The sequence below is a fragment of the Anoplolepis gracilipes genome, chromosome 6 (assembly GCF_047496725.1).
Source record: "Anoplolepis gracilipes chromosome 6, ASM4749672v1, whole genome shotgun sequence".
In the NCBI taxonomy this organism is placed as follows: Eukaryota; Metazoa; Arthropoda; class Insecta; order Hymenoptera; family Formicidae; genus Anoplolepis; species Anoplolepis gracilipes.
The window spans coordinates 11,190,497-11,206,007 of NC_132975.1; the positions used below are offsets into that span (position 1 = coordinate 11,190,497).

Sequence of the window (15,511 nt, forward strand, 5' to 3'; positions counted from 1 at the left end):
AATACGCATTGTACTACGTGATAACATTTGACGCGTTAAAATATTACATCAAGTAATTCTAAAATACATGTAAAATTTCTCAATTAAAATGATATTATTGATATTATTATTCGATACATATAAAAAATTAAATAATAAGTCTGTTTAAAATGTGTAACTCTGCACGTTTAATTTAAACTTAATAAAATAATTAAATATTAATTTTATATAATAATTAAATATTAATATAAGTTTTATGCATCTCCTGTAAATAAATTATCATACATAGTATAAACATGCAACTCATTATTGTTAACTATTAATTGAACGTGTAAAATTAAATATTTTTATATATTGTAAAATGTTTAAAAAATTTTATTTAATTAATGATATAAGTATAATAAATACATCACACAAATAGAATAGATAGAATTTTTACACTGCAAAATATTTAATATATGCTTAAATATACTGCTTTTACGATCTAGCACGAACATCTTGCACAGATGTTATTTTAGTATCATCTGTTATACAGAGCTTTAATTTTTTATCACTTTCGATATATTCTCCATTAATCGCAGCAACGACTTTATCATTGTTCATCATTGTAACGTGATTACCGTCGATATAAAACATTTCCACCTTTCCTTTAGTAATCTGAAAATTATTTAGCTGTAAAACAACTATAAGTGGTAATTTCTTAATTTCTTATAATTATCACACAAATTACCTTATGCAAACCGTAATCTTCTCGAGTAAATGGCAGCGCTTGTATTGTAGGTTTTAGAAGTGTTATAGGTGATTTAATTTTCGAAAATTGTGTTACATCATATTTATGAACAGCGATCAACCGCTTGTAAATTGTTGTACATAATGATTTATTGTTCTCAACTGATAAATGTGTATAAGATGAAGGAACATGACTTATAAAAATATCTAATTTTTCGGCCCAGTTCATGCATTTGTTTAATTCCAAAAGAAGCTGTAAAGATTACTTATGACTTTCACAAAATCTCTTTCTCTCTCTCTCTCTCTTTTACTCTCTCTTCATTCGTTAAAAAATAATATCTATAAATAATATACCTTTCCACTTAGCGCTGGCTGTATAGTGTCCATTATACCAAGAAGAACATTATTTTCGAGTTCGACAATCGTAGTAAAAGGTAAATATTGATTTGCCATTGCTTTCATTTGCTCCGGTGCGCCGTCGATAAGCACTAATCGACCTTGGAGATTCATCTCTTCTAATTTTCGCGCTAACTCAATTGCGATTAATGATCCCATTGAATAACCCACTATTACAAAATCTCGATTCAATTTCTTTTTATTCAAAATATGCTGCAAACGTAAAAAAAGTACATAAAAAAAGTACAAAATACAGAATATAGATAAAAGTAATACAATATTAATTATATCTCCGTACATTTTCTATAAGCTGTAATATTGTTAATTTCTAATTATTGTTATATAAATAAAAAGTTCATACTTGTAACAAGTATGCAGCAATTTCATTTATTGTAGTACAACTTGTGCCAATGTTATAAACCCCATGTTGTAAGCATGTTGCTGGAGCTTCGATTTGTTGTACCAGTGAATCGAATATACTTGAACAGCCTTCTATTCCTGGCAATAGAAATATTTCGTCCCTCGCCTTATTTTTTTTTGTCGGTAGATCTACACAGATATCAGGAATCAGGCAATCGTTACCTACTAAGCGAACAAACAGTTTAAAACCAGTTAGATCGTTCTCATCTCTGTCGTTTTTATCCTTCGATATATCTTTGTCAAACATATCTATAAGTTTGGCAAAATTGAGGTAACGAATATCCTGCGCTGTAAGGAAAACATCAAATTCGCGTTCCAGAGTCTGTTTAATTTCCACAGCCATCATTGAATCCATGCCAAGTTCGGGCAAAGGTGTATGGCGAGCCACGTTATTCAAATCTTTCAAACCTATATTAACATTTAATATTTTTATTCGATTTATTATATTAATTTATTCAATTAATTGCTAAATTTTTTATGCTATACTGACTTACCCATAATGTTAGCCACGGTCTCAACAATATTACATGCGCCAAAAGCGTCTGAACGCTTTTCAGCTACTACCATACTCGCTACTACGGGTTGCTCTTGTAATAGAAACTCTTCAAGTTTCTCGATGCAAGAGCTTATCTTCTGTTGCAAAGTACCACCAATAACCATTTCCTTGTCGTCCTCTTGCATGTCGGCCACGAGACCAACATCGCCCACTGCACCCCACTGAACGGCCAGTCCGTGTAAACCTTCTTGCACTCTTTTCTCACAAATTCTTTCCATAACAGAATTTGCCATGCCATAATTGCTCTGTCCGGCATTGCCTCTGCCACAGGAAACTGACGAAAAGATAACAAAGTGCCGAAGCTGAGGACATATCTTTCTAGACAGTCGATCCAAGTTCCTCGTCGCCCAAGCTTTTGCTTTAAATGGTTCTTGAAAGGTTCCTACAGTATGATTCTGACAGATTTTATCGTTTAACACTACAGCAAGATTGAATATAGCGTCTACTGGAGCCAGTTTTTCCGCTGTTTTCAATATACTTTCGCAATCATTAACGTTCGATGCGTCGAGGTTCGATATGATCAATACCTTCACTCCATAAGATTTCCACAGATCGATTTTCATCTGCTGATATCCATTTCTTACTCCTTTGCGCGAAACCAGCACGAGATTTTCGGCGCCTCGAATAATCAACCAATCGGCTAATTCTAAACCGAAACCACCCAAACCACCAAAAATAATGTACGTCTTGCTCGCCAAGCAATAATAACGCGGCAATGCCGGAATAGGTGTATTTATAGATTCGTTTTCTTTCTGTATTTGTATTACTATCTAAAAATTATAATAAATAAACTGATTTTGCACTACAATGTATACTAACTCTTTTGATACGTGTTATATTTAACGTGTATATATAAAATATAATTGTAATCAAATTTATTTATCAATTGACTTACTTTTCCTATATGCTTTCCGGCTGTCATGTATCTGAATGCAGCTTCGACTTCGTCCCTTTGAAAAACTTTTCTACTGATTGGTTGGACGGCTCCGATAATAAGACCTTCGGCTAGTTTCTTTTGCAGTCTCATTTTTAGTTCAACATCTTGCTTCACCATCGAGAGTAAGTTATCCAACATGACGCTATAAAATGTAATTTCTTTCGAAAAGACAGACAAATCTAACTTATTGTTAGCAATAAAGTCAAACTTGCCAATTTCTAAGAAACGCCCTCCCTTTGCGAGACAACGAATAGAAGCCTGAAGCTTGTCTTCGGCTAACGAATTTAGTACGATATCTACGCCACGACCGTTAGTCTGTCGAAATATCATTTGTTCGAAACTAGTGTCGCGCGAATTTCCGATGTGATCTTCTGGAATAGATGGAAAAGTCTCTCTTATGAATTTTCGCTTTTCTGGTGTACCAACGGTGGTGAATATTTCGCAGCCTTCGTAAAGTGCAAGATAAATCGCCGCTTGACCTACGGCTCCAGTACCCGAATGAATTAATATCTTGTCGTTTCTTTTTATCTTTGTTTTGAAATATAGTGCGCAATAACAAGTGCTATAAGCACACGGGACTGTCGCAGCGTCTTCCATGGTCCATTTATCAGGAACGTACCAACATAAGCTTTTATCGATTACGTGCATGTTTGCTATGCACCTAAAATAGAAAATTATTATTTATAGATTTTTTACAGATATTTTGTGTGAGAAAAATTAAACTATACGTTATAAAAATCATTTTATCTAAAATAACAATTATTTAAAGTATATTATGACTTTTTCATAACTATATTAAATACTTGAAAAAAATAATTAGTATATATTAACGTACTTATTTTCCCAAACTCCCATTACTCTGCGTCCAGCATTGTCAATACCAACATATTCTATACCTATCAAACATTCTTCGAGCCGACCACGAGACGCGAAATCATCCATAATAATTTTGCCAGTTGCTATCATTACATCTTTGAAATTAATGGATGCATACGCTATGCGAACGAGATTTTCGTGTTGATAATTCGCAGTCAACGGACCTTCAATCCAGCAAAACGAATGCAGATCACCCCGAATCTAATGTGATAAGATATTTTATTGTAGAAAAATATAAAACAAAAAACTTAATTTTCGTAAAAGTTTTGTATTTACCATTTGATTAACATAAGCGTGACGTGAAAGTTTTGGCACTGAAGATGCTAGCGGAAGATGTCTGTATGACCCCCATATCATTCCTGGACGCAAAACATTTATAATGAGATCGTTCTGGAGTTGCTTTGCGTATAATGGCTCGTCTAGAGAAAATTTCGGCGCTGTCTCGTCTTGGATCAACACACCTCTTATTAATTCTCCACCTGGTTCTCTCCTCAAACAATTTACAAGACCTATTAAACCGCATTCCGAATCTTTTTCCCCAACTAAAATTATTCTCGCGACATTATTCTCAATATTTAAGATTGATTTTAGCTGCTCCAACCAAGAGAATTCGTAATTGTTAACAAAAATGATTTCTGTCTTTTTCTTCGAGCTTTCTCTTTTCTTTAAAAGTACAATATGTTCTATTTTCGTTCGTTTCTCAAGAACTATTTCTAAATCGTGCCTCTTCGCATTTGTAAGCTCATTTCTTGTAAGCGATTGTCCCCGTGTAAGTAAGAAACCACCATTTTTTAATGCCGATAGAATTTCTTTTAAGATTTCGCTCTTCTCATTTGTTAACAGATTCAATCCAGCAACCAATATCGCATTATCATCCTTTGATAGCTTCGCGGACTGCGAAATCTTAATTTTTGGAGGAAGAGTAATAGAATCAAAACGATCGGTTCTGGTTATTAAATTAATGTTGGGTTTAATTAGCGGCAGATTATCTACGACTTCGAGAAACAATGGAGACGCTAATTCTTCTATCATTATCTCGTCATCGTCTTCTATCAATTCGATAATATTTACTTTCGTTGTTTGATGATACTCCAGAACGAGATGCATCGATATGATTATGCCTTCGTGCAAGGAAATTTCAGCTCCATCGCAATGCGCTACAAATCTATATTCTTCGACAATAGGATTTCCTGTTGGTTTTCGACGGAATATGGAAGTAGCTTTTAAGCCACGAATTTCAATACCACCTGATACTATTGTTTCGAAATTATCGTATACGCGTACAGGAAGCTCTACAATTAAAAATTAACTTTTAAATTATTCTTATCATTATTTAAAAGAAAATAATGTTTATATCTTTTTTTACTTTTTAACACATTTTTTAATTTTACAACTACCAAAATATATTAAAAAGATTTAATATATATAAAACAGTTTAACAAAAAAAAAAACGGTTTTTTTAACCAACATATAAATATGTCTTTTCACAAACTTACGCTTCTCTTCAGTTGTTATGTTTTGTATACACTGGATATGAAGCTTTGTATCAATCACCAGTTTTTGTATCTCCGTAGGAACATAAAGATTCCTCATATCTATCCCTAAGATTTTGATTTGCAACATATTATCCATAAATGTTACCCAATTATTCGTCCAAGCTATATGTCCTTGTTTTCCCGTAGTGGATGAACTTTTTAATCCTCGAAATAAATTGGCATATTGATATCCACGTAATTTAAGTTCTTTATAGATGTCTTTTGTCGTCATCACTTCTTCTTCATCTTCAAAATTTTCTAAGAAATGACTTGATATTTTTTCTTTAACAGGATCTGACGCAATGCGCGCTCTACCAGTAACAACAGCATTACTTCCTTCTGCTATTTCAAAATTTCCAGTGCCTAAATAATAAAAAAATATATTATTATCTTTAATATTTATTTTTATATTACAAATATTAACCGTATCAAAGTTTCTTGCAAACTACAAGTTTCCTTTTTAAACAAAATTTACCTTTCTGCACCATTACTGTTAGATCTAGATCTCCCTGCTTTGGAACATGTGTTGCCCGAATAAACTTAACATTTTCAAATACAATCGGTATCTCATTAAGCCACTGACCCCTTAGCATTTTAATCGTTTCCCAAACGAGAAAAAGATATCCTGTGGCGGGCACCAAGTTCCTTCCATCGATTACGTGGCCGCTTATATATTCAAAAGTTTCGTCTTTCAACGTGACATTGACAATTCTTTCTCCGGAAGTAATCTTCTTTTGTGTTTTAAAACACATTACATACCAGTCTTCGGAATGATTCCATCTAGCATATCATAAGAAATATGCATCATTTAAAAAAATAATATTTCTCTAAATTTTCTTTGAATATATATTTAATAAATAAAATGTTGAGTATACTTAATTGATGGTGAAATCATTGGCGTTCCACGACTAACAGGAAATTGCACAATCGGATATAAATTCGCTAATTGCGGCTGCAAGCCATTGTTATAAAGTTTTCCCAGTCCTTGCAAAAATACTTTAACATTGTCTTCATGATTGCATTGTAGTAATGTAATATTGGTCATATCAAACTGTTCTTTTATAATATACTGAAAAATTTCTGGCCCGATTTCGAGAGTCACCGTATTTTTAGAAATCAGCTGCGCGGTTTCTTCAAAAAGTACAGGATCTAGTATATTATTTGCGAAGTATTCAGCGTAAGATAACTCAGCGCTATAAAACAATCTTTGCCACATTTGATTGTGCGTCATGGTATGCGGTATTATTCGATTTAGATAAGACAGCATCCTGGCTTTTACAGATGTCAAATGATGAAGAGAAATGTTGCTGCATTGAATTTCTTTAGCATAGATATTGTTAATCTAAAAAGTATAAATATGAATTAAATATAATTGTTTATTAAATTAATTTTATTAAAAGTAAAATATTTAATTAAAAGAGAGAAAATATAATAAAATAACCTGTAATTTTGTTATAAATGCCTTTATTGATTTTTTTGGCCCATTTATAGAGCAAGAATGTGTTGCATTTGGATTGTTGTAAACTTCAATATCCGGCGGACATATATTTTTTGTCTTCTCATAACTGAGACCAATGTCCGCCGTAGCATTAAGAATTATTTTTGTTTTACTCAAGGCCAATCCTATATAATACGAGGATAAAAGCACTTGTTCCATTGTAAAATTACCAGTCACGTATCCGCAACAAAGTTCGCCGATTGAATGACCAACAACATGGTCTGGCACGACATTTACGGATTTTAAAAGTTCAATTAATCCAATCTAAAGAGAAAAATAAAGTATTTTTTTTGTAAATTTTAAATAAATTATAAAATATTTGCATAATTTATGCGCCACTAAAATGGATAATTTTTTTACCTGCATTACAGTAGTACCAACTAGCGAGTTCAATATATTGTTAAAGATTGCTTCGTGTTTACTCGTTAATACATTAATGATACGCATGCCACGTGTCTTTAAAATAGTATCACATTTTTCTATTGTTTTATAAAATGCCGGGAATCGTAGTAACGATTGACCTGTCAACGCGTATATTAAAATAATTTAATTTGATTGTGAAGTATTTTTTCTCTGATATGTGTAAAGTACAATACGTACCCATGCTAGACCATTGTAATCCTATTCCAGAAAATACAAAACAAATCGGCCTTCTTTTACTTGAATAATGTTGTATTTCTTTTATCATTTTAATCGATGCTTTAGATTCGATAATCGCGTATCCTCTGTAAGGGTGACCTTCTATATCGTCAGCGTAAAGATCATGTAATAACCGAATATATTCAATGTCCATCGGTTGACTCTTGATCTAATATATAAATTTATTAATTTTAATAAAAAATATTTTGTATAAATGTGCTTTTATTGGATATAAAACGCAAAAGTTCTGTGTACCTCGTTTAATAATAATTCGACTGCTTGTTCAGTACGACCGGACACGATGACAAGTCGCGGCAAATCATCATTTGGCGCTCCTCCATTAACTTTTTGCTTCAAATTAGATTGTAGCAAAATATGACAATTGGCTCCGCCAAAGCCAAACGAATTAATACCCACAAAACCAGGTTTCAAAGGTGTTGGAGTGTTCACTACGCGTATAGTTCCTTCATCAAAAGCTTTAACACCTTTCCGTACTTGTGTTAAATTTATATTTGGCGGAATTACACTGGTTTCCATCGCAATTATAACCTTATGGAAGACAATTTTATTAAAGATCTTTCTGTATTTTTTCTTCTCTTTTATTTTCAAATTATTATTTCTTAAAATTAAAGCATTAGGAGGAAAAAAGTAACAGTAATAAACTTTTTTTAAATTAAAAATTTAATTTAAATTTGTGTATATAATGTTTGATGTAATACCTAAATTAATAGAATACTTTATAAATTTGTTGTAACTGTTATTATTACCTTAGCAATTTGACATAAACCTGCAGCAGCCTCAGAATGACCCAAATTTGATTTGACAGAACCAATTAACAGAGGTGTCTGCCTATTCTTGCAGAAAACTTTCTCAAGTGCGTTGATTTCTTCCGGATCGCCAACTTTGGTACCGGTACCATGAGCCTCCATAAAAGCTAAACAAGACGGTGATATATCGCATTCGTTGTAAAACTCTTGAAGCAAAGCTCCTTGCATTTCGCTGGACGGGAAAGTAATGCCTTGTTCTTTGTACCCATCACAATTTGTTTTGGCGTACACAACAGTTGCATATATTCTTTTAGCTGTCTTTGCTTTTTGCAAATATACTACACTAATCGTTTCACTACGCATATAACCGCTTGCATTTTCATCAAACGATCTACAGAATCCGTCAGACGATAAAACTCCTAGAATCAAAACAGTTATGAGTTAATATGTATAATGGAATATATATTTTTAAATCTTTTTCAGATTTATATATCTCTTATATTTTAAATTTATAAGTTTGAATGAACAACAATACCAAGTCGTGCAAATAGCAAGGTAAAATTGGGGTGTAAACAGAGATTTGCACCACCGACAATAGCAGCGTCACATTGCCCTGATCGCATGCTTCTATAAGCATGCTCCACAGCAAAGAGACTTGAACTGCAAGCGGTATCGACTGAGTAAGACGGGCCTGTTGTACCCAACCATTGAGAGATTCGATTTGCCAGCATAGCCTTGCTACATCCATAAATTGTGGGACCAGACACCTAAAATGTATATATCATTTAGAGAATTAGTATGTTTCTTTTATAATACTTATATATTTTTAGTTGAAATCAATTGTTTAAACGTGTTATAATAAAATACCACTTATTAATTTTTTTTATAAATAACGCATAAATATGAATTTGTTGTTGATGATAATACTCATTAATAATATTTTGTATACCTGCAGTTTTTCATAAAACCAATTTCCCTCTGATTCGGAAAAACACGCTCCGATAAAAATTCCAGTTTTTGTTCCACGTAAATCTTTCGGATTTACTCCTGCATCGACAATAGCTTCGTAGGTATGTTCTAACAGCATCCTTCCCATAGGATCTATCAAGGCTACCTCGTTGAAGGGAATATCAAAATATTCTGCATCGAATTTCTCCATATTATTGATTTTGCCTGTGCGTTGAGGTATTTCTGGGTGAACTGTAAATTTTTAATCATTTGATTTTAAACAGAAAATATGCTTATACTTAAAGATTTGTTATTAATTAGTTAATGTAATTATGTTAAATAAATGATAAAGCTAGATAAAGTAATAGAAATAATAGAAATATAAATAATATATAAATTATACATAAAAATATACATATATAAAATAATAGAATTATACTACATATTTTAGAGAATAAATTATATAATTTTTTACATTACGTTTACATATATGATAAAATTAAATATTATTACCGTGATCCCATCGTCGAGTGTCATTCGATCCAAGATCTACCTTGTTAAACAGATTCTCTTGAAGATGTTTTATGTTGTCAGATTCAGGAAATCTACCGGCGATACCAGAAATAACGATTTCATCTCCAGGTTCAATCTTAAGAATCGTAGGTTTCTTGCAGTCCATTTTTTAAATGCTTTTAATAATCGATAAAATTAATAATCTAGAATTTGAAAAGAAAAACATAACACAAATGTAAGAACGCAAAATTTCCTGATAATTATTGACAATTTAATATTTTTCCTCGTGTTTTCACATTTGTTGTATGCTTGTCTTTTCAAATTACAGACCTTAATATTTTCGATTCAGATTTTTAATTCCAAATTTATGATTTAATATGATTATAAAAAAATTATGATTTTGCGGTTAATTACGGACGTCTTGTGACATTATGGATTGCTTAGATGTTAAACCTATTTATATAAGAAATTTATATGGTAAGTATTTTATTATTAAAGTACTAGAGAAACTCATTATAAGCATTGAAAATAATGTATGAATAATAATATAATTATACATATTAACTTCTAACATAAATGTAATTTACAATTATTTACATAGAAGTGTCAATATCCTTAAAATGTTTGCTGAGATGCATGTTATATATATGTATAATATGTAATTAAAAAATTGTTTAAAGGCAATTCTATAATATCTATTTGGTATAAAATCAATATTATTGTAATTTTTAATAAAATTTTTAATAAAATAATACTATTATTATACAATTGACAAATTTTTATTATTAAAAAAACAAGACAATATTTATATGTACATATTATTTATAAACATTTAAATAATATATACAATTTAACGAATTTTATATGCAATTTTAATGTAGTCAACCTCTTTGCTGTATTGTATTAACCCTTTTGATTACTATTAACTAAAGTCAATGACTGTGCAATGACTGCAGTAAACTGTAGTAATTTAAATACTAAATTTCATTCCAATATACATATATATTCCAACACTTAAAAAAGATATGTAGAGTCGATTATTTACAAATATCAATTGCTGCCTTTTTTTGTAATACCACTTTATCTCGATATGCATTGTGCATTATTTTATATCAATGATTGTCTTTCATTGAGTAAAGATCGTGTAATTTAATAGTTTACATTACGAAGACAAAATAGTGTGTAATTTTATTATTTAATGCATATGTTTAATATATATCCGTTGTTTTCTTAAAAATAAAAAAAAATATAATAAACTGCTTTCAAGTTTACAACAATATATGGAAATATATTGAAAGACTGTCATTGCACAGATTTACATATTTTGACCATTTTTTAAAAGTTGAGCCTACAGCGGATTTTTCATTTAGGATATGTTAACATACGGAAGTTATTACATGCTACTGCACAATTTATCACTAGACTGTCGACTGACAATACACACACAATTTTTGTACTACATAATTAATTTTAATCACCAATATGCATAAAATTAAGTTTTGATTATCGCGTTATTTGATGCCATGTATTTTTGTATTAAGAAATAAATTACTCCTTTTATTTGTATTTGTAATGCAATATATATAAATTTTTTAATTTTCTTTATACATTTAAAACTTTCATATCTTTACAATTAATTTATTTTTGTATCATTATATAAACATAAAAATTCAGAATTAAATTAATACATACAAATTCTTTTTATTAAGTGATTAATTTAGTAATATATAAGAAAAGTGAAAAAATCAGAAATTGCCAAGGTGCATTAAAAAGTAATGTAAATTCTCAATTGCATGACCTCGCGATCGACAAAATGTCAGGGCTATGAATGAGTCTTAACATTTCTTACGTACATAAATTTCTCTTAAGTTTATAATTAACGGTAAATCTATCACATTTTTTATATATTTTATATTTTACATGCATACTGCCAGAGAAACTTATATATTTCATATGAAATAACTTTTGTATATCGTCATATTGCTTTGCTATATTTTTTGTAAGTATAGTGTTATGCTAAAATAATATTTTATCTAACAATAAGATTATTGTTTCAGAATATAATGTGTGAAAAAACTTTTTTTTCAACATTTTCTCCGTTTTCTTATATCTTATATATTTCATTTCTTTTATTCTCAATGCATCTTGCAAATAATATTCAATCGTATGATTTTATATTACATCACATCGTGACTTTCTAATATTATCTTTATAGCACTGCAGTAAAAAAAAATTTTCTCCGACATAATCACACCGAAGAAATTTTCAAAACTTAATTCAGGTTTGGTTAATACTAACATTATTCATGTCGTAAGATTGAAAATTGAGTTCCGCTCTGCACATAAATCGCGGTGAAACGATGTTGACACGAGTAATTTTATTGTTTGATAGACTATTATCTCTCTCTTTCCACTATTCCCACAAACGTAGTTTGCTCCTTCAAATATATATACTGCAATGAAATCTCGTCTTTTATTTTAAATAGGAATCATTGCGATTAGTATTGATTATATATCTACAAAATTGGAAAGGCTTATATAAATAATGAGTTCTTGTTTAACCAGAAACTTTGTAAAAAATTTAAAATTTTTTCAATTTCAATTTTCTAATTTAAAACTGTTTAACTAAAAAAAAATACATTTGTTACGATTTGCGAGCACAACTATTTCGTACAAGCTCCATGGGAGTTCCATTATCGACTGTGTGTGCACTGTCGCTATGTTTGATTTCAATGTTCTCGGTTCGCTCGAAATCCTTTTCAGTTTTTCATTACTCATAATAGAGCGATTAGACATTGAGATATATTATGTTAAGTTACGCAAAAATTCATTTCCATGAGCTCTCTTCAGAGCGCATTGTCCGGCAAAATGCTACAAGCCGTTACGTTGATTAGATTGAACTTCCCTCGGTGACGTGTACGCCGCTATAAAATAGCATGCTTCCTGTTTCAAGAGAATGAACTCGTTTTACGATAATTTTTTTTCCGTTATATCGACAGATCATCAAATAATTCGTTTGCCTATTTATCATTTTCTCACACGAATCTTTTCAGCTTATTGTTAAAACCTTCAATTATAACAAATATTTTATTCAGATAAATACTATCGCATGTACTGTCTTGATGATTGTATATTCTTTCTTCTTAGATTCAAGAGATTGTAAAAATACTATTAGAGAGTCTTCTATAAATAGATCGTACAAAAGGAGATAGGCATAACGTTTATGGTATTTGTGAATTATGTATGATTCTTATTGAAAAGAAGATTCCACGCGTGATCAAATGATGAAGCAATATTTGCGCCAAACAACACAAGGTCATAAATATTTCTTAAATCGAATTGAATAAATTTCAGGCATTATATGATTTATTCAATTGAAATTACAAATTAAACCATTGCACAATAAATCGTTTAATTTTAATAGACTGTTTCAATGACCGATCTTTTAATTTTTCTCGCAAATTAGCATTATTGCTTCTGAGACATCTAATCTACTTGAAATCATCGATCATTAATCGTCACATCCTGTAGAATCTGGCGTCAATGAAGCGAGTGCGGTATCTATATACGGACGTAGTGAAGAGGAGAGAAATGGTCCGACGTTGGAAGTGTATTTTTATGAAATTTTTGGATGCAAATGAGATGCACAGAAAAACGAAAAAGAGATATCGATTGACAAAATTTTACACCTCAAAGAAGGAGAGATCAAGAGATAAAAATGAGCGCCGTCTTCTCCTTTCTCCTTTATTGACTTGGGCTACTATTGGTGCAGTGAAGGTCCAAAGAAAGACAGGGAGAAGATGAAACTCGAGCAAGGTAGACAGACGCAAGCAGGTAAATAAATCGAGGAAGATGTTGTTGGAGTATAAGAGGAAATCTGGAAAGATGGAGCGATAGAAGAGAAAGAAAGACCCGTTCCTCTCTCTCTTTGTCAGAGATTCGAAGAGAGGCACGAATCCAGGACGGAATCTGTTTGACAGCGTCGGTTAGAAGTCGCTCTTAGAAGCCTCTCTCTTTCTCTTTACGAGTGTGGAACGTGTTACCGTCGTGGTCGATCTCGAGTCGATCTTCGAGAAGGTGTGGCGATCAGACAGAGAACGGAGGTAGGAGAAGAGCTTAGGAGAGAAAGGGCAGAAGATCGAGAGATGTCAGGGACCTTCGGAACACACACACACACAAGCGTGAGAGGCCTCCATAGGATCGGACATAAAATCCCCGTAAAATCTCCCATCATTATTTTCCTCGTTTGATTTTTTTTCGCTCAGGCTCTTTCAGATTTTGTGAAATTCGGGGTATATTCGAAATAATTTTCGGTACGTCCTTCGCCGCGCAACAAGTCGGCGTGCTGAGCCGAGGGGCCTCGGAGAAGGCCGATTTTGCCTCACAAGCTGAGCCGTGGGGCCCGTTGGTCCCCGTTCCGTTTCGTTCCGTTCCCGTCGTTCAGATCGACGAGCGTCGCTCGACAGAACGGAGCGGCCTTACGGCCCGTGCGTGGAAAAGTGACTCTCGCAGCTGTCAGACGAGGTCGCGAGTTACAGGTGTGCATATCGTGTTCGTGCAGTCGTGTATATGACGTGTGCGGGACGCGCGTGTTTCGTGCGAGAGACCCCCGACTTTGCGGATTTTCTTCAGGATTAGCTGCGAAACGCGAGGCGAAGATCGCCGACATATATACAGGCAAGTGGCGATGTATAGTAAAGTATAGGGCCCCAATATCTCCTCGATGCAGGGACTAGGGCTGTTGCGTAGGGCTACCAACTTCTCATCGATCTCGGTGATGAGCATCCTTAAAATGTCCAGGATCGTCTCAATGTTTCGAAAGAAACAGGGCTTCTCTTCTTTTTACAACTGAAATAAAAATCTCTTTAAAATCGGCAAGATTAATTTTAAGACGCGAGACGTATAAATGTTGAGACTAATTAATACTGATTTATTAAGAAAAAAATATTTACAAAATTATTAAAAATCTTTCGAGGTATTTTGAAAGAATATAGCCACGCGTGCAAAGAGATTCAATCAAGATATTTAAAATTCAACACGCATGTGTAGCGTCAAATAAAAGAGACGTGCAAAGTACGTTAAGTAGTTACGGACAAATGTTACGACTAAATGTCAATTTAAAGATCAGGAGAAAGAAAAGCGTATCAAAATTCACTCTAAGATTATTAAATGAAAAAATCAGTAAATCAAGAGATATCCTCTCACTGACGTAATAAATACTTTATATATATATTTTAACAAAATTATATTGTAAGAACAACAATAATAGAATACTAAAAATTATTATTCGTCAAGATCGCACCTACTTTAAAAAGATATGAATTTTTATGATCTATCTCATCAGTTGATATCTATCGATACGCTTTCAACTGGTAAAATATTTCCGTTGTAAAGCACCATCGTCGTTAAGGATCAGTGGGAAACGATTCACCGCGAGATGGATAACGTGGAAACGGGTTTAAGCGTGAAAGTAATTGAGGAAGTGGATGAACCGACAGGCTTGCTCGCGCGGCAGGTACGGTAAAAGTCTAGCTCGTGGAAAATTGAAGTTTTTCTTCAATCGAGGGAGAAAGAAAGAAAGAGAAAGAGAGAGAGAGAGAGAGAGAGAGAGAGAGAGAGCAAGAGACAGAAAGATGAAGTATATAATTAAATAAAAATTATGCAGGAAATTGTAGATGTTTATGTTTTACACGACGTTATCCGCACAATTTCCAGTTAC

General features: G+C 32.3%; 1 protein-coding gene across 1 annotated transcript; it reads right to left on the reverse strand.

Annotated features, from left to right (window-relative positions):
* Positions 1-456: 456 nt before the first annotated feature.
* Positions 457-9,959, reverse strand: LOC140666736 (fatty acid synthase-like). Its single transcript, XM_072894243.1, has 19 exons — positions 9,794-9,959; positions 9,282-9,532; positions 8,868-9,099; positions 8,333-8,751; positions 7,821-8,114; positions 7,527-7,734; positions 7,287-7,447; positions 6,870-7,190; positions 6,304-6,770; positions 5,904-6,208; positions 5,390-5,791; positions 4,170-5,185; positions 3,853-4,094; positions 2,976-3,678; positions 2,019-2,850; positions 1,466-1,932; positions 1,063-1,317; positions 710-961; positions 457-636 (listed from the first exon to the last, which is right to left on the reverse strand). The coding sequence occupies exons 1-19, from the start codon at positions 9,957-9,959 to the stop codon at positions 457-459; spliced, it is 7,173 nt and encodes a 2,390-aa protein (XP_072750344.1).
* Between the last annotated feature and the right edge of the window lie 5,552 nt (positions 9,960-15,511).

What these genes read in the sequence shown, in the direction of transcription:
- LOC140666736 (XM_072894243.1), bottom strand. Translation starts at nt 9,959, where the DNA reads ATGGACTGCAAGAAACCTACGATTCTTAAGATTGAACCTGGAGATGAA. An exon ending in CATAACAACTGAAGAGAAGC is followed by an intron (nt 5,186 to 5,389) that starts GTAAGTTTGTGA and finishes TTTTAATTGTAG; the next exon opens with AGCTTCCTGTACGCGTATAC. An exon ending in ACGCTTATGTTAATCAAATG is followed by an intron (nt 4,095 to 4,169) that starts GTAAATACAAAA and finishes TTATCACATTAG; the next exon opens with ATTCGGGGTGATCTGCATTC.